A 25862-nucleotide genomic window follows, 5' to 3' on the forward strand; every position below is an offset into this window, starting at 1 on the left:
TTGATCAACTGTCTGACATATAGGACAGTAGAGAATTAAGGGAAAAATGGGAAGCTGAGAATTAGAAAACATCTAAATCTTGGGTTCTGAAACAAATGTTCCCTACTTGGAATATTTCCTACCATGCCTCTAAAGTCTTGTCAGATACCTGGCACATTGCACCAGCTCTAGCCTTCTTGAACAGGTAAGGGACGCCTTACCTTCAGGCTAATATGGTTGGTCTCATTGGTCTCCAGAGGAAAGATCTTTTCAGGAGGAATGTGGGACCATTTTTTCTGACGAAGTTCATTTTCTTTTTTATATTTTCTGGGAAAGGAATAAAGCCAGTCAATAGGTTTTTATTAGTATTTATGCCATTCAGCTTCTGAACACTGGGGAAAATTTAGAACCCTAATATTTTCAGGCAGACATGTCACAAGTGAGGCTAGCCCAATGGTGTAACTCCATGTTCTTCAAATTGGCGAGTGCTGGCCATTAATGGACCAGTAAGGATTTCTGATGGCCTTTTCTATTCTTTTTTCCTTTTTGTTTCACATTCTCAGGTCCTTCACTAAGGCATTCCTTCACTATAATAAAGAATCTGAATTGATGACATGGAAAGAGTGAGGAAAGAAAGAGGAGAGAAAAAAATTTTGAATCTGATAACTTTGAAAGGCAAAAATGTTAATTTTTAAGCCTCCAGAAAATACACCAGATTCTTAAATAAGCCAGTTCCTCTTATGCATCCATGTCTTTAAAAAAATATGTATAAAGAAAATAGAAAGGCACAGAGAAAATATAACATGTATCCCAACATTAAAAATGTCAACATTTTCTAATCGTTTCCCCCAGATAGTATGAATGAAGTAGAATTCTTGGGTTGTAGGAGACGCGCACTTTCAAGTTTACAGATATTGCCAAATTGCTTTCCAAAGTGGTTGTACCAGTTTACCTTCCCATCACGAGAATTCCTGTTTCCTCTATATTCAATGTTTGGTACTGTTAAACTTTTTTTTTAACCTTTATGATGTATGTGAAGTGGTGTTTAATTTCTGCTTTGCACTTTATTTTCTAGATTACTAGACAGATTAAGTATCTTTTCAAATATTTTCTGTCTGGTTTATAGAATATGTAGAATTATATAGAGTTGTCTATTCATAATTTTGCCTGTTTTTTTATTGCTTTGTTTTTTCCTTATTAACTTACATGGATTCCTTGTGTGGTCTGCGAAACAAATCCTTTGTCCTTTTATGTGTTACAAATACCTCCTTCTAGTTTATTGTTTAACTTTGTTGTATAGAAAGTTTTGATTTTATTATGGCCATGTTTATATATTTTTTCTTCTATGACACTTTTTTTTTATCCTGACTGAGAAATACTTTCCTAACCTGTGATCATAAAGTAATTTTCTATTAATTTCTTCTGAGTTTTGAAGTTTGATTTTCATATTTAGGTCCTTAATCCATTTAAAACTCCATATGGAATGGACTCTATCTTGTATAAGGTTTCAAGTAGGGTTTTAATTTCATTTTTTTCCATGTTTAAAGCCTACCATCCCAACATCATTTCCCAACTGACTTGTACTGTCACTTCTATCATTTTCCAAGTTCTCGCGCTTGATTGCGTCTGATTCTAGAATCTATATGCTTTTCCATTGACGTATTTATCTGTCCCTGAGTTTGCCCTTGCTTGTAGTCATTTGACAAACTCCTACTCACCTTCTTAAGGTCATTCATGATGCTTTTCTTAATGTGCCCTAAGCAGAAATGATTATTCTCTTCCTGCGCTTCCATCTAACTCTGAGTATTCCTCTATTGAATACATATAAAAAATGTATTTTTTAATGTTATTGACCAATAATTATGATTCTAAGACCTGGACACAAGTAGGATAACTATCAAGGCCTTGAAGGTTTCCAGGCTGTCATCTCTGTACCCCCGTAAACTCTTGGGACCAACAGAGCCAGCTGTCATTCATATTGAATTAGGGATGCCATAAATCATTTGCTACTTTTCTTGTATAGGCTATTGTAATGGAAAACTGCAAGAGTAACATCCGTCTTCCAGATGTCCCCATGAGCACGCTATTACTCTGGCCATTAGGAGGCCCTATCTCTGCCTTTCATGCTTAAAGAAAATGGAAAATGCCTGTTTCACCCGTTACTGTCTCTTGCCTCGTGATTTATCCCCATTTTAAGCTGACACCCATTTAGACTTGGTTTCTGAGGGACAACAGATGCATTTGTGACCTTGTTATTGACTGGCTTTACTCTCCCTAAATTTTGGTTTCTGCTCCCCCTCAACTAAATGGTCACCACACACTGTAGATCACCTCCTGTATTTCTGGGCAACATGGAGTTCCAGGAGCCTTCAGACTGAAGAGAATAACTTACTTCCTTTCCTGGGGAAAACTTCCACTGACATGCAATGGGCTGGACTCTCTCATTATGAAAAAGTATAGTGACACAGACTAAAGCATGTGATACATAGAGAAAAGTGTTCTCTGGTAGTTAGGAAACGGGAGTGATCCTGATAATATAAAAGGATAGAAAGTTTCAGGGGTTTAACATACAGAGATTAGGATGTAGTATGGTATTCACTCATTTATTTATATATTCAACAAATATTTCTGAGTATACACTGTGTCTCTGGCACTGTGCTAGGCACTTCATATGTCCAAGTTGAGTAGAATAATTATGCATCCGATGGTCAGAAGGTCTGAGTTCTAGTTTTGTCCCTACACACTACCTAGTGAAATGATTCCAGACAAGCCATTTGGCTTTCTAGGCCTCTCTTTCCCCATGCTAAAATAGGAGGCTTGGAGTAGATGCTTTCTAAAGTCTCTTCCAGTTTGAACATTATGCAATATTGAGACTTTGAAATTTCCCACAAAATATAAATAAAACAGCAAAAATAGCTATTTCCACTTATAAAAAGCTTATTAAATGGTAGTCACTATACATACCTTATTTCAACTCCTTACAACAGTTCAGATGAGGATACTGAGGCTAAGGAACATGTTTAAGTTGTTAAATAATACATTTAAGACCACAGGACTGGTAAATCGCAGAACTGGGATTTGAGTTCAGGTGTCTCTGACTCTGAAGCTCTAATCTATCCACTCAGCAATATTCTGCTCTTGATAGAGTCTTTGATTAAGAATGCCATCCTGATCTTAGATCTGTCTGGAGACCTCTTTGTGAGCATACATTATCATCAGTGGACATCAGACCTCCCCCTCTCTCCTTTCCTCCCTATCTGAGATGAGCACAGCAGGACAGAGGGGGCGGTAGGTACCTCAGCACCAGGAGAGCAATGAGCAGGAGCAAGATGATAGTTCCTGCAAGAGTGAAGACTGCAATCATCAGGATCTGAGGTCCTGTGGCAGAAAAGACAGTGAAAAATGCATTAGTACGGATCTTTGAAAGGAGAATAAAAACATTTCAATTACTCTAATTGCATAATATAATTTGAGGAAGGGCAAAGGGAGAGCCCTTTTTAAAAAATATTTATCTTTTATTAATCTCTTCCTTGGGAATATAGGTCCTGTGTCCTGGGTTTCTGAAGAAAAATGTCTGGAATTAAACCACCCAGGAGAAATGATTTAATTTCAGCAATCCTTATAGTCTATAAATCTCATTTCCTTCTTATGGGAATCTCCAAATGTCACAAGAGCATAAAATAGCTTGCAGCGCACAGAAAATTTTGGTGGCGGAAGACTACCTGGTGTCCTTGAGACAAATACACCTAAGGAGGACTCACAGAAGAAGACAGAAACAACTATTTCTTGATACAGAGCACAAATTGAAAGAAAAGTAAGTATATATGGACTATTAAATGACAGAGTTGCCCGCTGGTCCTTCCCAAGCTCTGCTGGGTCACTGAGGGAAGTCAATGGAGACTGTAAGGAATTTCATTTATTAGAAAACTAGTACGTGGGTGGAGTTGTGTAGATGAAGTAATCTGAGACACTCACAGAAGAGTAAGTGGAATCCAGGAAAACGTGGATCCAACCCAAGGAAACATTGAAGCAGAGTCTGAGTATGCAGAGGAATAAGCCTAGATTGAGAAGGACAACGACAGTAATAAAAGTGTACAAGAAAGTCATGGTTCATATAGGCCACAGAGAGTCCCTGTTAGAATAGGAAGTTAGTTGGTTCAAGAAGAAAAAATGGAATGGATTCCAAGCAACAGACAGAGTGTGTAAGAGGCTGGAAGATAACCGAAATATGGTGAGGAAGACATGTTTCTTCTTGCAGCAAAAATAAAAGAGACCCCATCAGAAACTCTAGGGAAAATTGTTTGAGGAAGCCATAGTGTAAAAATGAAACAAAGTGAGGCCGACTGGTGGTATAGTTAAGTTTGTACACTCTGCTTCTGTGGCCTGAGGTTCATGGGTTCAGATCCCAGGTGCCACTACATACCACTCATTAAGCTATGCTGTGGTGGCGTTGCACTTACAAAATAGAGGAAGATTGGCAAAAGATGTTAACTCAGGGCCAATCTTCCTCCCAAAAAGAAAAAAGAAAAAGAAAAAAATAGAAATGAAACAAAGTAAAATTTGGCCTGATTTTGAGAATTTGGAATTTTGTTTTTAAAGGCCGTCTTTTTGTGTGTGTGTATGGCACAAAGGGGAGACATTGGAGCTACATAGAAAGAAATATCATTACTGCATGCTATTTGGCTTTACGTAAATAGTAATAATAATGAAAATATTCACTATTTTCAACTTACAGAATCAACTTATAGGTAAATGACAGAGGGCTTCATTATGGTTCCCAAAGAAATATTATCAACCCTGACAAATTAAAGAAAAATACAACAGAATTTAGGATGTGGGAAGGAGGTAGAAGAAAGCATAGTGACACTAACATCTTCATCTTACAAAGTTGGGAAGCAAGAAGTTTTATGTATAGCTGACTGAACAACTCATGCATATTAATTAAAATGACAAAGGCATCCAATAAATGTATTGAGGAAAAAGTGCCCAAATGTTAAAATACACAAATAAGTCCATATTAAAAATTTCTTTTGTGCCATTAGACTTATCTTATGTCACACATATTTTTAAACTGTTTTCATTTCATCACATTATGTCCTTCTAATGAACTAACCGTTTTTTCTGAGGGAGAGGGTTGAGCTCAGGGTTAATACTGCAGGAACTTTCTCTAAGGGCTGACTTTGAAGGATTTACGCTTTCCTAACATACAACTTTGCCTCTGCTTGTTATCTTGTTTTCTGCTAAGGGGAAACTTTTAACAGTGACAATGTGAGTGCTGGATTTCTATTCTCATCAGGGCACAAATAAATTAATACCTTGGAGTTGGATTTGCATTATGGACACATTTGACTGGTGAAGTCTGTTCATTACTATAATCACCATTTCTATTACCACCACCACCATTGCCGCTACCATCACTCTCATACCCCAACCTCATGCAAAAACAAAAGGGAGCATGAGAAATACAATTTCAACAGTGCAGGTGATTCTACTCACCAGTACTAAAATTACACATCCCCTAGACTAGAGTATGCATGGGAGGGAGTATGGGGACCTCCTATCTGCTGGGTCCTCAGCCCACCTCGATTCCTATCTGCTTCCCACAATGTGGACATCTCAGTGCATTAAATATAATTATAATATTTAAATATACTATATACTATTTAAATATAGAATTTTTATTTTAACCCACTTTTTAATTTGCTTTGTTAGATAAGTCACAGTATCACATTAGTTCTAAGGTTAAGCTGCTGCCGCCTTTTCATGGATGTTGTGGCTATCACATTCTATTTAACTTGATCTACAATGAATGTAGATTGAGTTTATAACCCCAAGGTCATAGGACATGATAGTTGGAAAAAATACCTTGGGATCAGTTAACAAATCTAATTTAACAGAGGAAGATACTCATACTTAGGGAAGAGAAATAAAGTGACTGAAATTAACACTGCATAGATTAATGCTGACTAGGAACATAACCATCATTATCTCATATTGTGTGTCCATCTGTCTGTCCTTCCTTCCAAGGCAGTGTTTTGGGGCAAGGAGATATAAATAAAGAATGGACCCTACACTTACATAATGTATGGTATTAAAAGATGTGTAAACAAATTAGTGTGATATAAGTACTACGCTGGAAGTCTGGCAGGATAAGGGCAAGATCAATAATCTCCTGAGATGTTAAGAAAAAGCTTAGGAAAGGTGAGATTCAAGTTAAATATTGGGGATGAGCAGTTGTTTACCGGTTGTACAGAGCAGTGATAAATTTTAGTAGAGGGCGTAGCATCAATAAAGACACAGGGGTATGAAGTTGCAAGACACTTTCTTTAAGGGAGTAGAAGGAAGTGGAGAGAGTGGGCAAGAGATTTCAAGTAAGATGAAAAATAAGGCTGGAGACATAGGAAGATAGCAGACTTTTTGTGCTATAAGTCGTCATTTGGACTTCATTCTGTAGGTAAAGTGGAGCTGCCAATTGAAGTGTCAGAAGCAATTCAGTAACATGACTGAATTCGTGCCGCCATTCTGGTGGCCGTGTTGGTTGGATTGGAAGTGGACAGGAGGCAGGACTGAGGCAGGAAGTCAGTTGGATGTTATCGTAACCCAGAAGGCAGATGATGAAGGCTTGGGTGAGGAACAGGAACCAAATCTGCGCTGTCCATTCCTGGGTCCCAGATGCTTAGAACATGCCTGGCATTGAGTCTTTACGGAATGAATGAAAAGATATTTCATTCATGCATGGTGTAATGTCCAGATGAAACATTCTGCTGCTTAGTTGGCAGTTGCGTACACAGATAAAAAGACCAGGCATGAATATCTTATTTGTGTACCATTTGGAAGATTGAGTTAATTTATTTGTAAAGTTTAAAACTAAACGTAGTAACAAGTAATGAAAAGCTCTGGCTAACTGAATTTTCTGGTTAACTGAGGATGAAGTGAATTTGCCCAGGATGATGCACTGTCCCTGTCGTACATAATATGAATTCTGGATGTGATTTCTTTTCGGTAAATAATGAGAACTCTCTCAAAAATTTCTTTTTGAGTAGTTTATCACTTTACAAATCACAGACCTTCTATTCCATTACCAAAATATCTAAAACCTCTTAAAGAAATACATTAAAAAAATCTAAACACAACGTCATCACTGAAAGTGATAATTAAGGAGAAAGAAAAACAATTTCAATTCAAAAAGTCATGAAAAGAAGTAGGGAGTTGCAGAAACCCATGAGAAAAGAGATATATTTCAGAAGTCAAGTTTGATTCAAAACCTACGAAGCTTGAAGATGGTTCTAGAGACAATAAAAAAAACTTGCTAAAGAAAAGAAATCAACTTTAAAAAGCAAGATAACAGTAAATCTGAAGTCAGCTCAGGATTGATTATTATTTAGAAAAATGGGCTCTCAACTTCCCACCTCCCTCTTTGCTTTAGCCAATGGTTCATACCTATTGGATTAAAACACAGGGATCATTTTCAACCAAATTTGACTCATGGAACTGAAGAGGACTAGAAACATAGCTATGGCTTTAACACAAGCAAACCCACTGAACCAGAACTGTTCTCTTTAAGTCACATCAACCTTTCAGACCGTTTCTGGCTGTGGGGGGGGGGGGGGGCTGGGATAGAACTATTTCTAGTTTATAATTTTTAATATTTTAAAATATTTAAAAAATGGTAAATTAATACAGTAATTATGGAAAATTTGGAAAATTAAGAGAAATATAAAAAAGCAAGAAAATTCTTCTAGGATCCTATTACGCAAAGCCTATCACTGTTAACATTTTAGGATATTTTTTAGGACATCTTATTTCTATAAATTATTTTAAAAAGTTAGAGTCTCATCAAATAAAAAGCTGTGTTTTTCTGTTACTTTACATCGTAAGTTTTCATGTCATTTACAATTTTTTGTAAATAAGTATTTCTAATTGGTTGCATGATACTCCAATTATGAATATATCATAATTTTCTAAGTCATTTCACTAATGGTATTACCACTTTTTTTCATCTTTAGGTGTAAATATTTGTCCAAATTTAAACTTTTTTCCTAAAAATAGATTACTAATCTGAATTACTTTTCATTGTGATAAGCCTTGGCCAAGTCAGTCATGGATAGACTGTCCTGAGACCTGCTTGCCCAGGAGATACCTGGCTGGCCCTGTCTAGTGATGGCCAACGTTAGATAGTTGCATTGCAACTTGTACAGGTGAAGGCCTGGTCCTGTTAGGGCTTTCCATGACATGATAGGACCTCATCTTAAGTAGGTGAGTAACCATCCTTATAAACCAAGAAATGTGTCCTATGAGAGAATGGGGGAGACTTTAGAGGCCCTTCTCACCGACCACCTCTCAGCCTACTGTCATCGAGTATTCTTTGCTGAAATACCTACTCTTTGAGTTTATTCCAGTAAAATGTAAATGGAATAAGAATATATGTCTCTGTGTTCATTTTGCCCACTGTCAAACCTGGCTTTCTATAGGATAGTTTATGTCAAATGGTAGCTAGGACACATAGTAAAGATCGGTAGAGCTAAATTAGAACAAGAATATTTTCAGTGTTTAATCGGAATTATAATATCATTCATTATGCAGGGAAGTAGAGTCTAGACTTACAACCCTGGCAAATCTAACTCAGACAATAAACAAAACAAAACAAAGCAAAAAACACAGGCTAACTGAATAAACTACAGAATTTGCTCTCTTTACGAGAAAAACCATTTCAGGACAAGAAAATTCACTAAGGATACTTACCCTGGCCTGGAATATCATTAGGAAGCTTATGGTTCTTCCACATGAATGTGGGGCTCATATCTACTGGTTTAGTTCCATTTATGTGGGTGTCATAGGTCAAAAGAACCTTGTACTGTGCCAGGGCATGGAAAAGAAGGATGAACAAAAAAAGACATTTTAGAACGACTTCCGATGAGATCGACTGTCCTGCCCGATGACATTTGTATTTCATAGTAACACTTCTCAGTGAAACAAGGTAATTGTTAACCAGCCAGGAGCTTGTTAGGATCCACTTATTGGTTTACAGCATGAACACGGATTTAAGGTCCATGTGGGTCAATTCGTTTTCTGTTTCTTCATGACCCTACGAGCAACCCTGCCCAACATAGATTCTTTGGGTCGTTAGAGAACTAGTTTGTCTTTCGTTTTACAAGTGTTAAAACAGAGGCCAAGAGAAATTAGATAGCCAGCTCCACATCACATGACAGTGAGCACCAGTGTTTGCCACAATATTAAGTTGCTGTTGAAAATGATGTCTTGAGAAAATGCACGTCAGATAAAATCCATTATCCATTTTGATACTTGTCAAGGGGCACCGAGATAATTCTACATTTCCTAAATTCTGTCAATTTCATAATTTTTGAATCTCTTCTATCCTTTTGCTCTCATGCGCTTTCTTAAACGCAATGCTAATTAGGTTTGTAAAATAAAAGGTTTCTTTTTCAAGTAATCTGCCAATGGGAATATTACTATATCCTTAAATCACTGCTGCATATATTGAATCAGCTTTGTAAGAGACATCTGAAAATGACCATCCTTCTAAATTCGCCACCATTCCCTCAGAACATTCTGTACAAAATTTTTACATTCTCAAAAGGGTACTCACCTTGAAAGCAGAATGTACAATTATATATAGTGAGGATAGGAAATATTCTATGTATTTGGGTATGGTACATTAAATCTCTATTGAGACCTACTCTGGGTATGGAATAATGTATCTATAGCTTTATATTTTGAGGATTAACCCCTGATCTCCCCATATATACATATTACATAGCACTATTGATGTCATTAAATAATTGAAATATTCAACTAGATTTGCCTTCAGAGAGAGTAAGTGCACAGAACAACATTTTTCATTTTGAAGAGGAGATATGAGGCTGACAGGATCTCACAATATATATCCATCTCTCTCCAAGGGAGGCAAAGGCATCATCCCAGGTGCAAATAACTTAGAGAGGAGCGATCTTTGTAGCTACTACCAGTCACCGATTCAGCGGATCTTATTTTAAGGTATTCACATGGAATGTATGCAAAATATAGCATTATATTAAAGGTTCAAGATAGTAACTAAAAACTATGGATTACTTTTTGGAAATGCTGCCCTTGAATTTCTGGTTTAACTTTCTCAATCTGGGCATCTTTTCTCTAGTTTGCCACATTTTCCATTACAAATATCTTTCACCAAGCTAGGTCAATATGTACACGCAATATATGACTTAAGTATGTCATAATGCTCACATTGAAAAATTACATGACAAAATGAATACTTTTTCTCTTAGATTCCTAGTTATGTCAGGACACAATGTCTTAAAGAAAAAGCTTTCTACTGACCATTTGGTTTGCTGGAACAGTGGCTTTCTTAATTGGCGATGGGCACAATTTGGGGTGACATAAAGACAGGTGTTTTGTTTTTATATTAAATGATAATCAGCCATGAACTGTGTGCCAGATGAGAAGCTAAGCACTGGAGACATGGAGAGGTAATACCCACTCCCTTTAAAGAACCTACTATGTAGGTGAGGAGAAAAGACATATTTAAAAGCATGACATTACAGGACTGTTTATATGTGCCAGAGGGATTACACAATTGAAGATTTTCATGAGAGGTCAGATGGAGAGAATAGGAAATGTTTCATTTACTTTTTTTTTTTTGAAAGATTAGCTCTGAACTAACATCCACTGCCAATCCTCCTCTTTTTGCAGAGGAAGACTGGCCCTGAGCTAACATCTGTGCCCATCTTGCTCCACTTTATGTGGGACACCTGCTACAGCATGGCTTGCTAAGCGGTGCATAGGCCTGCACTCGGGATCTGAATCAGCAAACCCCGGGCAGCCAAAGCGGAATGTGTGAAATTAACTGCTGTGCCACCAGGCTGGCCCAAGTTTCATTTAAATTTTTAGCTGTGGAAATGCATAAACAATTCTTAGGCGAGAACTGTCATCCCCTCATTGGTATCCCATCAATAGTCTAGTCTTTATATCAATGTATTCTGGGTGAGTATTTTTTATACAGTAAATAGAGTGGATGTTCTGAATAAGAAGTTCTATGGGACAAAATGCTTAAGGAGTACTACCCTAAGTGGGGCATAATCGTGAATCTGAAATAAGCCACCTTCTAGATTCTAAACATAACTTCTCTAATGCCTTTACTATTGCTTGCTTTCCAAGTTATCCCTCCTCACTCAGTCACTTCACCCCAAAGTTCCTGAGAAGAAATAAGACATACTTTGTTGGTCTCCACAGAGGTATACAGAAGCATCATAGTATTGTCAATGTCCCCACAGTCATCCAAAGTCACAGGACCCATATACCCTAGGACAAAATCAGGAAGAATTAGAGGCCATTATTGACTTTTTGACTGAAAGACCAGTTAGATCATGACAAAAGACATAAAATAAGTTCAAATTGCTCTATGTTACTGAAAAATTGTTGACTGATCTGAGGGCATGATGAATGATCTGATCAGAGGGCATCTGGATGGTTCTGGCTCTGAGATCTCTGGGGGGTATTTTTATGAGAAATGTTATTTAGTTGAAAGGAAAAATCTTTTTCATTGCATTTAGGATGGCCCTAAATGTAACCAGTCAATAGAGTCCTTCTGATTATTAGTGCCAAATTTTTGCTAAGAATATTTACCAAACTAATAGCACAGTGTGTAGGTTGCTGCACACTCTAATTTGGACTTTAAGAAGATCAAAATCCCTTCACTATCACTTATTGGCTTAAGATGTGGAGAAAATTACTTGAACTCTCTGAATCTCAGTTTTCTCATCTATGAAATAATAGCAGTATAGGATGAACCCGTGAAATGGCTGTTTATGTAAAAAAAAAAGGATCAAATATCAGCAATTTCACATGGTTCAACATAATAGCTAATATTATTTTGTGTTTACTATACCAGGCTCTGTGCTAAGGGCTTTATATTCATTTATCATTTTATTCTTCCTGACTCTGATACAGAAACTATTATTATCTCCATTTTATTGGTGAAAAACTGAGGTCAGAGATATTAAATAACTTGCTCCAGTTTGTACATCTAGTAGGTGGCTAAATTAGGACATGAACACATGTCTTCTGGCTCTAAGTCTATGTTAGTGGCTGTTAAGATGCTTGACTATTATCATGGATGTGATAAAATTAATTAAGAATGCATATAGAAAGATTCTGGGAAGGTGGGAAAACAGGAAGCACTGGAAATCTGTCTCCTCACATAGATGACAATTGGACTGGCAGAATCTGTCTGATGCAACTGTTTTGTAACTCTGAAGTCTATTGAAGGCTTGAAACTTCCAGGGGAAGGTTTAGATGGTAAATTGTGATTAATTTCAGTCCATTTCAGCAGTTAGCACAGTAGGAGCCACCCATTCCCACCCACCCCTCAGAGTTATGGCAGACAGCTGTGCACATGATCCTGGCGCAGCTTGCACACAACTTGTGGGAGCCAGGGTGAGCAAAAAAAGAAGATGGCAGCATAGGAAGACTCCGAATTCACCTCCTCTCACAGACACAACAAATTTACAACCTTTAACTGAAAACTGGATAAAAAGAACCCCCGCAACTAGGGACAGTCCTGACTGAGGTGGAAAAGGAAGAAATTCCTTTCTGGAGAGAAAAAAACCACTTTTGCAAACCATGGCAGTTCATGGCTGGCCAGGAGCAATCCTAAGGTACTCAGCCTTCCCTAGAAAAGTGGAGGAACTGAGCAGGGGAGTGTTACCACTATAAGCATCCTTTGGACTCAGTACAACCGAGACAAGTGTCATAATATCTGGCTTTTCTGGTTACTAACAACAATGGGAATAGCCTCATAAAAGCTGTCAGACATAAGAGGAAAAAAGCTGTCTCATAAATAGCCCCCACAGAAATTCACTCATTTCAGAAAGCAACCTAAAATCACCAGAAAGAAAAGTGCACAGTCCTTTGGTGAAAAGAAACTCACCTGATAGGCTCTGGGTGCATCTCAGTGATAGGTGAGACATCTCCAGGGACTGAGACATTGGCAGCAGCCATTACTGTGACCTAGTACAGGCATGCTGACACAGATGCTGGCAAACGCCATTGGAGTTCTTCCCCTGGGCTGTTAGCTCAGGGTCTGCCCCACCCAATAGAGCACTGATTTAATCCAGCTCAGTAAGGGCAGGCAGCCTGCCCTATGGACTGGCCTTACCCAACAGCAAGCCCTTGGGCAACTTGTGACCCTGTATAGTCTGGGTGCCTGGATCCTCTGGAGCCAGGCGAGTGAGTCTGCTTCTGCATGGCAGGGCATGTACAAGGAGCAGGTGGAGTGTGTGGGGCATTGGTAGAGAGTGTGGGGCCTCTGCAGTGGGGCAACCAGGTCTGCTTCAATGAGTCAGGGTACATGCACAGGGGAGGACTGTGTTGATGTGCATGTGGCCCTGTAGGTGGTGGGGCTTGTCATCTGCAGAAGACTTGTGCTTCTTAAACAGCCACATAGGGGATGAGACCCATCTTCCAAAGCCTGAAACAATTGGAGCTCCCATGCCTGGGGCCAGCTCCACTCAGCTGAAATCCTAAGAAAGCTGACAAAAGCAATTGTAAGCCCATGAGCCTAGCAACCAGCCATGTTGGGGGCTTACTCACTTGATGGAAAAACTGCAACAGGAAAGTGATATTAGACCTTGTAGCCAATTGTGCTGGGGCTCCCCACACCCAATAAAGTGACTGAAGCATCCATAGCAGCCATACACAGCTGAACCAGCCAAGGGGACAGACTAGCCTCCCTGGGCACCTGCAGCAAGAGCAACCCTGCCACAACAGAAGGACACATGTAGCCCATACAAGGGTCACTCCTAGAACACATGGAACTGGTGATGAGAGGGAAGCACACTACTGGGCCTCATAAGATCAGCTTTTCAAGATCAGGAGACGTACTTGACTCACCTAATACATAGATATAAGCACAGAAAGAGAGGCAAAATGAGGAGGCAAAGGAATACATTCCAAGTAAGGGAAAAGGACAAAACCCCAGAAAAAGAATTAAATGCAACAGAAATAAACAATCTGCCTGACAAAGAGTTCAAGCAAAAAGTCATAAGGATGCTCAGTGATCTTGGGAGAAGAATGGATGAACTCAGTGAGAAAGTCAACACAGAACTGGAAAATATAAAAAAGAACTAATCAGAAATGAAGGATACGATACTGGAAATGAAAAATTCACTAGGGAGACTCAATAGCAGAGTAGATGATACAGAAGAATGGATCAGTGAGCTGGACAAAACTCTAGAGGAAATCACTCAAGCTGAACAGCTAAAAGAAAAAAAATTAAAAAGAACAAGAACAGTCTAAGGGACCTCTGGGACAACATCAAGCACACTAACATTCATATTATGGGTGTCCCAGAAAGAGAAGAGAGACAAGGGCTGAGAATCAAGTTGAAGAAATAATAGCTGAAAACATTCCAAACCTAAGGACGGAAACAGACACCCAGGTACAAGAAGCATAGAGAACACCAAACAAGATAAACCCAAACAGGCCCACACCAAGAGACATTATAATTAAAATGTCAAGAATTAAAGATAGAGAGAATCCTAAAAGCCACAAGAGAAAGGAAACAAATTACATGCAAAGGAAACCCCATAAGGCTGTCAGCTGACTTCTCAGCAGAAACCTTACAGGCTAGAAGGGAATGGCATGATATATTTAAAGTGCTGAAAGAAGAAAACCTGCTGCCCAGAATACTCTACCCATTCAGAATGGAAGGAGAAATAAAGAGTTTCCAAGCAAAAATTAAAGGAGTTTATCACCAAGAAACCCATCTTACAAGAAATGCTAAATGGACTTATTTAAGTGGGAAAGAAAAGACCACAAATAGGAATAAGAAAATTATCAAAAAAAAAGCAATAAAATCACTGGTAAAGGCAAAAATACAGTAGAGGTAGCTGATCAACCACCTATGAAGATAATATGAAGGTCAAAAGACAAAAGTACTAAAATTACCTATTTCCATGATAAGAGGGTAACAGATACACACACACACACACACACACACACACAAAGAGGTTGGATATGATATTGAAAATATAAAATGTGGGAGGAGGGGAGTAAAAGAGTAGAGATTTTAGAAAGATGTCAAACTAAAGAGACCATCAACTTAATATAGACTGTTATATAGGTAGGTTATTATATATGAACCTCATGGTAATCACAAATCCGAAACCTATAATATGTACACAAAAAATTAAAGAAAGGAACCCAAACATAATACTAAAGAAAGCCATCAAACCAGAAGGGAAGAGAGCAAGAGAAGAAAGGAACAGAAGAACTACTAAAACACACAGAAAAAAAGTAACAAAATGGCAATAAGTACATACTTATCAATAGCTACTTTAAATGTCAATGGACTAAATGATCCAATCAAAAGTCATAGGGTGGCAAATTGTATAAAAATAAAGACCCATATATATGCTGCATACAAGAGACACACTTCAGACCTAAAGACACTCACAAACTGAAAGTGGAGGGATGGAAATAGATATTCCATGCAAATGGCAATGAAAAGAACGTTGGGGCAGCAATACTTACAGCAGATAAAATAGACTTTAAAACAAAAACTATAACAAGAGGCAAAGAAGGTCACTACATAATGATAAAGGGAACAATCCAACAAGAGGATAAAACACTTGTAGATATCTATGTACCCAACATAGGAGCACCTAAAAATATAAAGCAACTGTTCACAGACATAAAAGGAGAAATGGACAGTAACACAATAATAGTGGGGGACTTTAACACTCCGCTTACACCAATGGATAGATCATCCAAACAGAAGATCAATAAGGAAACATTGCCCTTAAAGGACACATTAGACCAGATGGACTTAGTAGATATATACAGAACATTCCATTCAAAAACTGCAGAATACACATTCTTTTCAAATGCACATGGATCATTCTCCAGGATTGGTCACATATTAGGCCACCAAAAAGCCTCAATAAATTTAAGCAGATTGAAATAACACCAAGCATCTTTTCTGGCCACAATGGTATGAAACTAGAAATCCACTACAGGAAGAAAATCAGAAAAGTTATAAAAATGTGGAGATTAAACAAAATGCTAATGAACAACGATTGGGTCAATGAAGAAATCAAAGGAGAAATCAAAAAAATACCTGAAAACAAATGAAAATGAAAATATGACATGCCAAAATCTATGAGATACTGCAAAAGCAGTTCTAAGAGGGAAGTTTATAGCACTACAGGCCTACCTCAACAAAAAAGAAAAATCTCAAATAAACATTCTAACAGTGCCCCTAATAGAACTGGAAAAAGAAGAACAGACAAAACCCAAAATCAGTAGAAGGAAGGAAATAATAAAAATCAGAGCAGAAATAAATGAAATAGAGAGTAAAAAAAACAGAAAATAGACAGAAATCAATGAAATCAACAGCTGATTCTTTGAAAAGATAAACAAAATTGACAAACCTTTAGTTAGACTCACCGAAAAGAGAGAGAAGGGTCAAATCAATAAAACAAGAAATAAAAGAGAGAAATCACATCAGACACCTCAGAAATACAAAAGATTATCAGAGAATACTACAAAAAGCTATACACCAACATATCAGATAATCTAGAAGAAATGGATAAATTCTTAGAATTACACAAACTTCCAAAACTGAATCAAGAAGAAATAGAGGATTCACCATTGGTCAACAGACTGATTACCAGTAAGGAGATCAAAATAGTAATCAAAACCTCCCCAAAATAGAAGTCCAGAATCAGATGGCTTCCCTGGTGGATTCTACCAAACATTCAAAGAAGACTTAATACCTATCCTTCTCAAACTCTTCCAAAAAATTGAAGAGGAGAAGAAGCTTCCTAACTCATTCTACAAAACCAACATTACTCTGATACCAAAACCAGACAAGGACAACACAAAAGAAGAAAATTACAGGACAATATCACTGATGAACACTGATGCAAAAAACCTCAACAAAATACTAGAAAATCAAATACAACAATACATTTAAAAGATCACACACCATGATCAGCTAGGATTTATTCCAGGGATGCAGGAATGTTTCAACATCTGCAAATCAATCAATGTGATACACCAAATAACAAAATGAAGAATAAAAATCACATGATCATCTCAATAAATGCAGAGAAAGCCTTTGACAAGATACAGCATTCATTTATGATAAAAACTCTAAATAAAATGGGGATAGAAGGAAAATACCTCAATATAATAAAGGCCATATATGACAAACCCACAGCAAATATCATTCTCAATGGAGCAAAACTGAAAGCTATCCCTCTAAGAACAGGAACCAGACAAGGATGCCCACTTTCACTTCTCTTATTTAACATAGTATTGGAAGTCCTAGCCAGAGCAATCAGGCAAGAAAAAGAAATAAATAGGATCCAAATTAGAAAGGAAGAAGTGAAACCGTCACTATTTGCAGATGACATGATTTTATATACAGAAAACCCTAAAGCATCCATGAAAAAACTTTTAGAAATAATAAATGAATATGGTAAAGTTGCAGGATATAAAATGAGCATACAAAAATCAGTTGCATTTCTATACACTATCAACGAAATAGCAGAAAGAGAAATTAAGAATACAATCCTATTTACAATTGCAACAAAAAGAATAAAATGCCTGGGAGTGAACTTAACCAAAGAGGTGAAAGATCTGTACATTGAAAACTATAAAACATTGTTGAAATAAATTGAAGAAGACACAAAGAAATGGAAAGATATTCTATGCTCTTGGATTGGAAGAATTAAAATAGTTAAAATGCCCATACTTCCTAAAGCAACCTACAGATTCAATGCAATCCCTATCAAATTCCATCAACAATTCTTCACAGAAATAGAACAAAGGATCTTCAAATTTATACAGAACAACAAAAGACCCCGAATAGCCAAAGGAATCTTGAGAAAAAAGAAAGTCACCGCACATGCCCAGGGGAAGGCAGAGGCTCAGAAAAGACCTGAGAAGACCTTAAATTTACACCTCAGGCAGGCTGATCCTCAGCAGAGACACAGCCTACAACAATAAAAACAAAAACAAAATCTAGCAAACCCTGCGGAATGGGGAATTCTCTCCATTCCCCATGTGATTTCTGGAAATACTACATTAGATTCAAACACCCAGTTTTCAACAAAAAATCACAAGTCATACAGAGAAACAGGAAAGTATGGTCCATTCAGAAAAAACAGAATAAAATAAACCAACAGAGACTGTCCCTGAAAAAGACCTGATGGTGGATCAAGTTGACAAAAGCTTTAAAACAACTGTCTTAAAGATGCTCAAAGAACTAAAGGAAGACATGGATAAAGTCAAGAAAATTACATATGAACAAAATGGAAATATCAATAAAGAGACAGAAAATCTTAAAAAGGAACCAAAAAGAAATTCTAGAATTGAAAGGTACAATAACAAAATGAAAAAATTCACTAGAGGGATTCAAATGCAGATTGAGCAGGCAGAAGAAAGAATCAGCAAACTTGAAGTTAGGACAATGGAAAATATGTCTGAGAAACAGAAAGAGAAAAAGATTAAAGAAAAGTGAACAGAGCCTAAAGACCTGTGGGACACCATCAAGTAGACCAAGGAAGCACTGTGGAAGTCCCAGAGGACAAGAGAGGGAGAGGTAGAGAAAATATTTGAAGAAATAATGGCCAAAAAAGTCCTGAATTTGATGAAATACATGAATATAAACATCCAAGAAGCTCAATAAACTCCAAGTAGGATGAATTAAATAGATTTCCACTGAGACACATAATAATCAAAATGTCAAAAGACAAAGACAAAGAATTTTGAAAACAGCAAGAGGAAAGTGATTTGTCACCTACAAGAGGTACTCAATAAGATTATGAGCAGATTTCTCATTAGAAACTTTGAAAGCTGGAAGACAGTGGGCTGATTATTCAAAATGCTAAAAGAAAAAAACTGCCAACCAAGAATCCTTTGTCTGAAAAAGCTGTTCTTCAAAAGTGAGGGGAAAGTAAGACATCCCAAGGTAAACAAGAACAGAAGTAGTTTGTTACCACTAGACCTGCCTTGCAAGAAGTGCTCAAGGGAGTCCTGCCTGTTGAAATGAAAGGACACTAGACAGTAACTTGAAGCCATATGAAGAAATAAAGATCTCAGTAAAGGTAAATATGTGGGCAATTATAAAGTCTATTTTATAATTATAAAATTTATAAAATATTTTATAAAATCATAAGATCATTTTAACAATGGTACATAACTCCACTTTTTGTTTTCTGCATGATTTAAGAGATTGATACAGTAAAAAATTATTAGCCTAAAAGCTAGTATCATTATAACTTTGGTTTGGAACTCCACATTTTGTTTTTGAACATCTTGTACATTGTGTGTCCAAAAACTTAAACTAATGTATAAGATATAATTTCATAACATCAACATCTGAAAGGGGTGGGGATGGAGCTATGAAAGGAGCACGTTTTTGTATGTTGTTGAAGTTAAGATGGTAAAAATTAAATTGTGTTATAACTTTAGGATGTTAACTGTAATCCCCACAGTAACCACAAAGAAAATAGCTAAAGAATATACACAAAAAAATGAGAAAAATTTTAACATTTCACTACCGATAAATCAATTAACCCCCCCAAAGAGACTGCAATGTAGGAAATCAGGGACAACAAAGCTATAAGGCATATAGAAAACAAATAGCAAAGCGACAGAACTAAATCATTCCTTAACAGTAATTACTTTAAATGTAAATGGATTAAATTCTCGAAGCAAAGATATAGATTGGAAAATTGGATTAAAAGATAGGACCTAACTATATGATGTCTACAAGAGACTTAGATTAGATCTAAAGATACAAACAGATTGAAAGTGAAAAGACGGAAAAGGGTATTCCATGCAAATAGTAATTAAAAGAGAGTAGGAGAGGCTAATACTACTAATATCAGACAAAGTAGACTTTAAATAAAAAAAGGTGACAAGAGACAAAGAAGGACATTATATATTAATAAAAGTTTCAATACAGCAAAAAGATATTACCGTTGTAAACAACTGCACACTTAAAAACAGACAACCAAAATATATAAAGCAAAAATTAACATAATTTATTGGAGAAATTGACAGTTCTGCAAAAATAATTGGGAGATTTCAATAGTGCATTTCAATAATGGATATAATAACCAGACAGAAGACAGGTAAGGAAATAGAGGGCTTGAACAACATGATAAACCAACTAGATCTAACAGACAAATACAGAACATTCTACACAAAAACAAGAAATTACACATTTTTCTCAAGTGCACATAGGACATTTTCCAGGATAGACTGTGTTTTAGGCCACAAATTAGTTTCAATAGATTTAAAAACACAGATAACATACAAAGTGTCTTCTCTGATCACAACAAATGAAGTTAGAAGTCAATGATAGAAGAAAAACTGGAAAATTCAGGAGTTAGTGGAAATTAAACATTTAAAACAACCAATGGATCAAAGAATAAAACACGAGAGAAATTAAAAAATACTTAGAGATGAAACAAAATGAGAATACAACATACCAAAACTTATGAAACATAGTGAAAGCACTGCTAAGGAAAAAGTTTATAGCTACAAACAGTTATGTTAAAAAACAAGAAAGATCTGTGGGCTGGCCCTGTGTCCTAGTGGTTACGTTTGTGCACTCCACTTCGGTGGCCTAGGGTTCACTGGTTCGGATCCCGGATGCAGACCTAGCACAACGAGTCAAGTCATGCTGAGGTGGTGTCCCACATAACAGAGCCAGATTGACCTACAACTAGACTATACAACTATGTACTGGAGAGATTTGGGGAGGAGAAGAAGAAGAAGAAAAAGACGATTGGAAACAGGTATTAGCTCAGGTGCCAATCTTAGAAAAACACAAAAACAAAAACAAGAAAGATCTCAAAGCAACAACTTTACTTTACAACTTAAAGAAGTAGAAAGAGAAGAATTAAACCCAAAGCTAGCAGAAGGAAGGAACGAACAAAGAGCAGAGGTAAATGAAATAAAGAATAGAAAAATAGTACAGAAAATCAATAAAACCAAAAGTTGATTCTTTGAAAAGATCAACAAAATTGATAAACTTTTAAGTAGATGGCCTAAGAAAAGAAACACCCAAATTACTAAAATCAGTGAATGAAAGTGGGGATATTACAACCACTTCTACAGATAGAAAAAGGATTATAAGGGTGTACAATGAGAAATTCTATACCAAAAAACTGAATAACCTATATGAAATGGACAAACTCCTAGAAAAACAAAACTTACCAATACTAAACTACGAAGAAATAGAAAATCTGAATAGACCTATTACTAGTAAGGAGATAGAATCAGTAATCTAAAACTCTACCAGAAAAAAAACAACAACCCTGGATCCAATGGCTTTACCAGTGAAGTCTACCAAACATTTAATGAATAAATAACACCAATCCTTCTCAAACTTTTCCAGAAAGCTGAAGAGGAGGAAACACTCTCAAACTCATTCTATAAGGTCAGAATTTCTCTGATACCAAAGCCAGACCATGAGACTACAAGAAAAGAAAACTACATACCAATATGCCTTATGAACATCAATGCAAATGTCCCCAACAAAGTACTAGCAAACTGAATTTAGCAGCATATTAAAAGGAATATACGCCATGACCAAGTGAGATTTATTCCTGGAATGCAAGGATGGTTCAACATATGAAAATTAATATAATATACCATATTAACAGAATGAAAGAAGAAAAACACACGATCATCTCAGGTGATGCAGAAAAACTTTTTACAAAATTCAATAGCACTCTTTTACAATAAAACACTCAATGAACTAGGACTAGAAGGAAACTGCCTCAACATAATAAAAGCTGTATGTGAAAAACCCATAGCAAACTTGATGCCCAATGGTAAAAGACTGAAAATTTTTCCTCTAGGATCAGGAACTAGGCCAGGATGCCCAATATCACCACTTCTATTCAAGACAGTACTGGAAGACCTAGCCAGAGTAACTGGACAAGGGGAAAAGGCATCCACATTAGAAAGGAAGAAGCAAAATTATCTCTGTTCACAGATGATATGACCTTATATGTAGAAAACTTTCTAGATTCTGCAAAAAAATTGTTAGGACTAATAAGTTATTAGTAACAAAAAATGAGCTCAGCAAAGTATCAGGATACAAAGTCAACACTAAAAAATCAGTTGCATTTCTATACACTAGCAATGAACAATCAGAAAAGGAAATTAAAAATATAATTCCATTCAAAATAGCATCAAAAAGAGTAAAATACTTAGGAATTGGCAGCAGTCTGGGCTCATGGGTTCAGATCCCAGGCGTGAATACACACCACTTGTCAGCCATGCTATGGTGATGACCCAGATATAAAGTAGAGGAAGACTGGCTCAGGGCTAATCTTCCTCAAGCAAAAAAAGATGTTGGCTAAGGGCCAACATCTCAACAGAAATAAAAAGAGTAAAATACTGAGGAATTAACCTAACCAAAGAGGTGAGAGACTTGTATAATAAAAACTATAAAATATTTCTGAAAAACATTAAAGAAGATATAAATAAATGGAAACACATGCCATGTTTACATATTGGAAGACTTACTATTGTTACGAAATCAATACTACCCAAAGCAATCCAATGCAGTCCCTATCAAAATCCCAACGATGTTTTTGCAGAAATAAAAAAACCCACTCTAAAATTCATATGAAGTCTCAAGGGACTCTATATAGCCAAAACACCCTGAAAAAGAACAAAGCTAGAGGACCCACATTTCTTGATTTCAAAACTTATTAAAAATCTATTTAATAAGATTAAAAATCTTATTAAAAATCTAATCAAAACAGTACGGTACTGGCAGAAATTCAGACATACAGATCAAAGGAATAGAATAGAGTGTCTAGAAATAAACCCTTGAATAAATGGTCAAATGAGTTTTGACAAGAGTGCCAAGGCTATTTTTCAAATGGGAAACAGACAGTTTTTCAACAAATGGTGATGAGAAAACTGGATATCCATATGCAAAAGAATGAAGTTGGACCCTTACCTAATACGATATACAAAAGTTAACTCAAAATACATCCATAACTTAAACGTAAGGTGTAAAACTATAAAAGCTCAGAAGAAAACACAAAGCAAAAGCTTCATGACATTGGATTTGGCAATGATTTCTTGGATATGACACAAAAGACATAGGCAACAAATGGAAAAATAGACAAATAGCACTTCATGAAAATTAAACAATTTTGTGCAACAAAGATATTACCAACAGAATGAAAAGGGAGAATGGGAGAAAATATTTGCAAGTCATATAATCTGATAAGGGCTTAATATCCAGAATACACAGAGAACTCCTAAAACTCAACAACAGCAACAAAAAACAACCTAATTCAAAAATAAGCAAAGGTCTTGAACAGAAATTTTTTGAAGAAGATATACAAATGGCCAAGAAGCACATGAAAATGTGCTCAGTGTTAGGGAAATGCAAATCAAAATTACAGTGAGATATCACTTCACACCCATTAGGATGGCTAATATCAAAAAAAGTGTTGGCAAGAATGTGGAGAAATTGGAACGCTTGTGCACTATTGGTAGGAATGTAAAATGATACAGCCACTGGGGAAAACAGCGTGATGGTTCCTCAAAAAATTAAAAATAGAATTTCCATGTGATCTGGCAATTCCACTTCGGGGTATGTTCTCAAATGAATTGAAAGCAAGGTCTCAAAGTGATATTTATACACTCATGTTCATAGCAGCATTATTCACAGTAGCTAAAACATGGAAGCAACTCAAGTGTCCATTGACAGTCAAATGCATGAGCAAAATGTGGTACATACATACAATAGAATATTATTCAGCCTTAAAAAGCAAAGAAATTGTGACATATGCGACAACATGGATGGTCCTTGAGGAGATTATGCTAAGTGAAATAAAGCAAACATAAAAAGAAAAATAATCTATGATTTTGCTTAGAGTAGTCAAAATCACAAAGATGAAAAGTAGAACCGTGGTTGCCAGGGGCTAAAGGGAGAAGAGAATGGAGAGTCACTGTTTAATAGGTATAGAACTTCAGTTCTACAAGGTGAAAAGTGCTCTGGAGGTAGATGGCAGTGATGGTTGCACACTGGTAAGAATGTACTTAGTGACACTAGACTATACACTTAAAAATAGTTAAGATACAAATTTTATGTTATGTGTATTTTACCGCAGTAAAAATATTGAGAAAAAAAGAGTGCACACAAAGTGGCTGGCAGAACTTGGGACAAAGGGGACGATCAATAAATGATTATCCTTCCCTCCCTCCCTCCTGCTTCTTCAGGAGGAGGAATAGATCTCTTCCTATCATTGTCATACAGCACAGACATTGGTGCAGCCCTCAGGCTTCAGTGCTAGGCGCCTGCTGCCCTCTGAAGCCAAGGGAAGACTCACTCTGCAGGAGGATAGAGGTTTTCGAGAGTAAAGATTTAAGGCAAGTTAAAGTCAACTATCAATTGTCTTTTACTTAATATACATTAGATCTACAAGGAAATTTATTTGAAGTATCTGGATGCGATGTGGGAAACGAAAGAGGAGAGTTTCAAGAGGGGCTTGTGTCAAGGGGAATGTTGACCCATGTAGTTCAGAGGGACACGTAGTGGGAACATTTGTAGGTATTGTTATGAGAGGTTTTGGTAGTTAGAGGGGTGACATGGGTCCCAGATCCCTGAAGGCTAGAAAGGGAGATGTGGAAGGACCAAAATCAAACTGCAGATATTTCTCTTCTTGCTTGTCTCCAACCACAGGCAGGACATCACTGCCCAAAATGCCCTGTGGTGGCTTGTTCATAAATACAGGACACAGGCAACATGCTTTTTCTTTGATATCCAAAGATTCTCAAGGTCTAAAGCATAAACTGGGGTTCAGTTAATAATAGCATCCCCAAAGTGTATGCATTGATATTTGCCTCCAATGTTTTTTAAGATTGGCACCTGAGCTAACATCTATTGCCAATCTCTTTTTTTCTTCTTCTTCTCCCCAAAGCTCCCACATAGTTGTATATTCTAGTTGTAGGTCCTTCTGGCTCTGCTGTATGGGACACCACCTCAGCGTGGCCTGACTAGCAGTGCTAGGTCTGTGCCAGGATCCGAACCAGTGAAACCCTGGGCCACTGAAGCAGAGTGTGCAAACTCAGCCACTCGGCCACGGGGCAGCCCCGTTTGCTTCCAGTTAAGTTAAAATGTATTTAGCTGTTGATTTTTCTACTGCCACACCCTCTCTTTGCTTCCTTCCTAAAGTCCATCCACAACGCCCACGTTTCTCCGGCTTTCTGTAAAATGTGCCAGGTTTGTTGATGTTGTTTGTTCTTAGGAGACCGGTACCTTCAAAAGTGAGGTTCCTGAAAGCATGAGCAAATTTAGGGGTGGTAACATCTTCTCCACTTTCAAGAAATATCTTCAGCATGTGTCCAAAAAGCAAGACTCCATCCAGGTAGGCGAGAGAAAAGTCATTTTTTGCCTGAATGAGAAAGGAAAATCTTAAAATGAGTTCCAAAAAAGAGATTCTGATCTTGAACCTAAAGCAAAACATTTTTGGGGTCAGCAGGGTAACTGGAAAGATAAGGGAATATTAGAGGAATTGTAGAGTGTTAAAGGAGACTTTTGGAAAATATTTCTTGGGTCAGGGTCCTTTATTATCCCCCTGTACACTTCTGCTTTCTCTCCAGATCAATAAACTGAGAACACTGCCTTTAGGGAAGTAACTAAAAGCGGTTGGACTTCCTTCCTATGAGGATAAACCATATAATTTCAACCAGGAAGGACATACAGCATTTTCATAATATTCACAATTTTCATAAACAGCCTGTGCCTTTCAGCAGCCTGAATGGGGCAGGACGAGTTTTGATCGGATGATACTGTTGAACCTGCTTCGAAGACAGTT

The 25862-nt window shown here is 37.0% G+C and overlaps 1 protein-coding gene across 2 annotated transcripts in view; it reads right to left on the bottom strand.

Moving 5' to 3' along the window:
• GUCY2C (guanylate cyclase 2C) overlaps positions 1-25862 on the bottom strand; it is a 73990-nt gene that overhangs the window by 32206 nt on the left and 15922 nt on the right. For both annotated transcript variants that reach the window (XM_044775166.2, XM_014834217.3), the window contains exons 8-12: positions 25304-25439; positions 11210-11295; positions 8722-8833; positions 3276-3357; positions 201-306 (exon numbers count right to left, since the gene is read on the bottom strand). In XM_044775166.2, the coding sequence (XP_044631101.1) occupies positions 201-306; positions 3276-3357; positions 8722-8833; positions 11210-11295; positions 25304-25439 (522 nt within the window). The remainder of the gene's footprint in view (positions 1-200; positions 307-3275; positions 3358-8721; positions 8834-11209; positions 11296-25303; positions 25440-25862) is intronic.

The sequence above is a fragment of the Equus asinus genome, chromosome 22, assembly GCF_041296235.1.
Source record: "Equus asinus isolate D_3611 breed Donkey chromosome 22, EquAss-T2T_v2, whole genome shotgun sequence".
In the NCBI taxonomy this organism is placed as follows: Eukaryota; Metazoa; Chordata; class Mammalia; order Perissodactyla; family Equidae; genus Equus; species Equus asinus.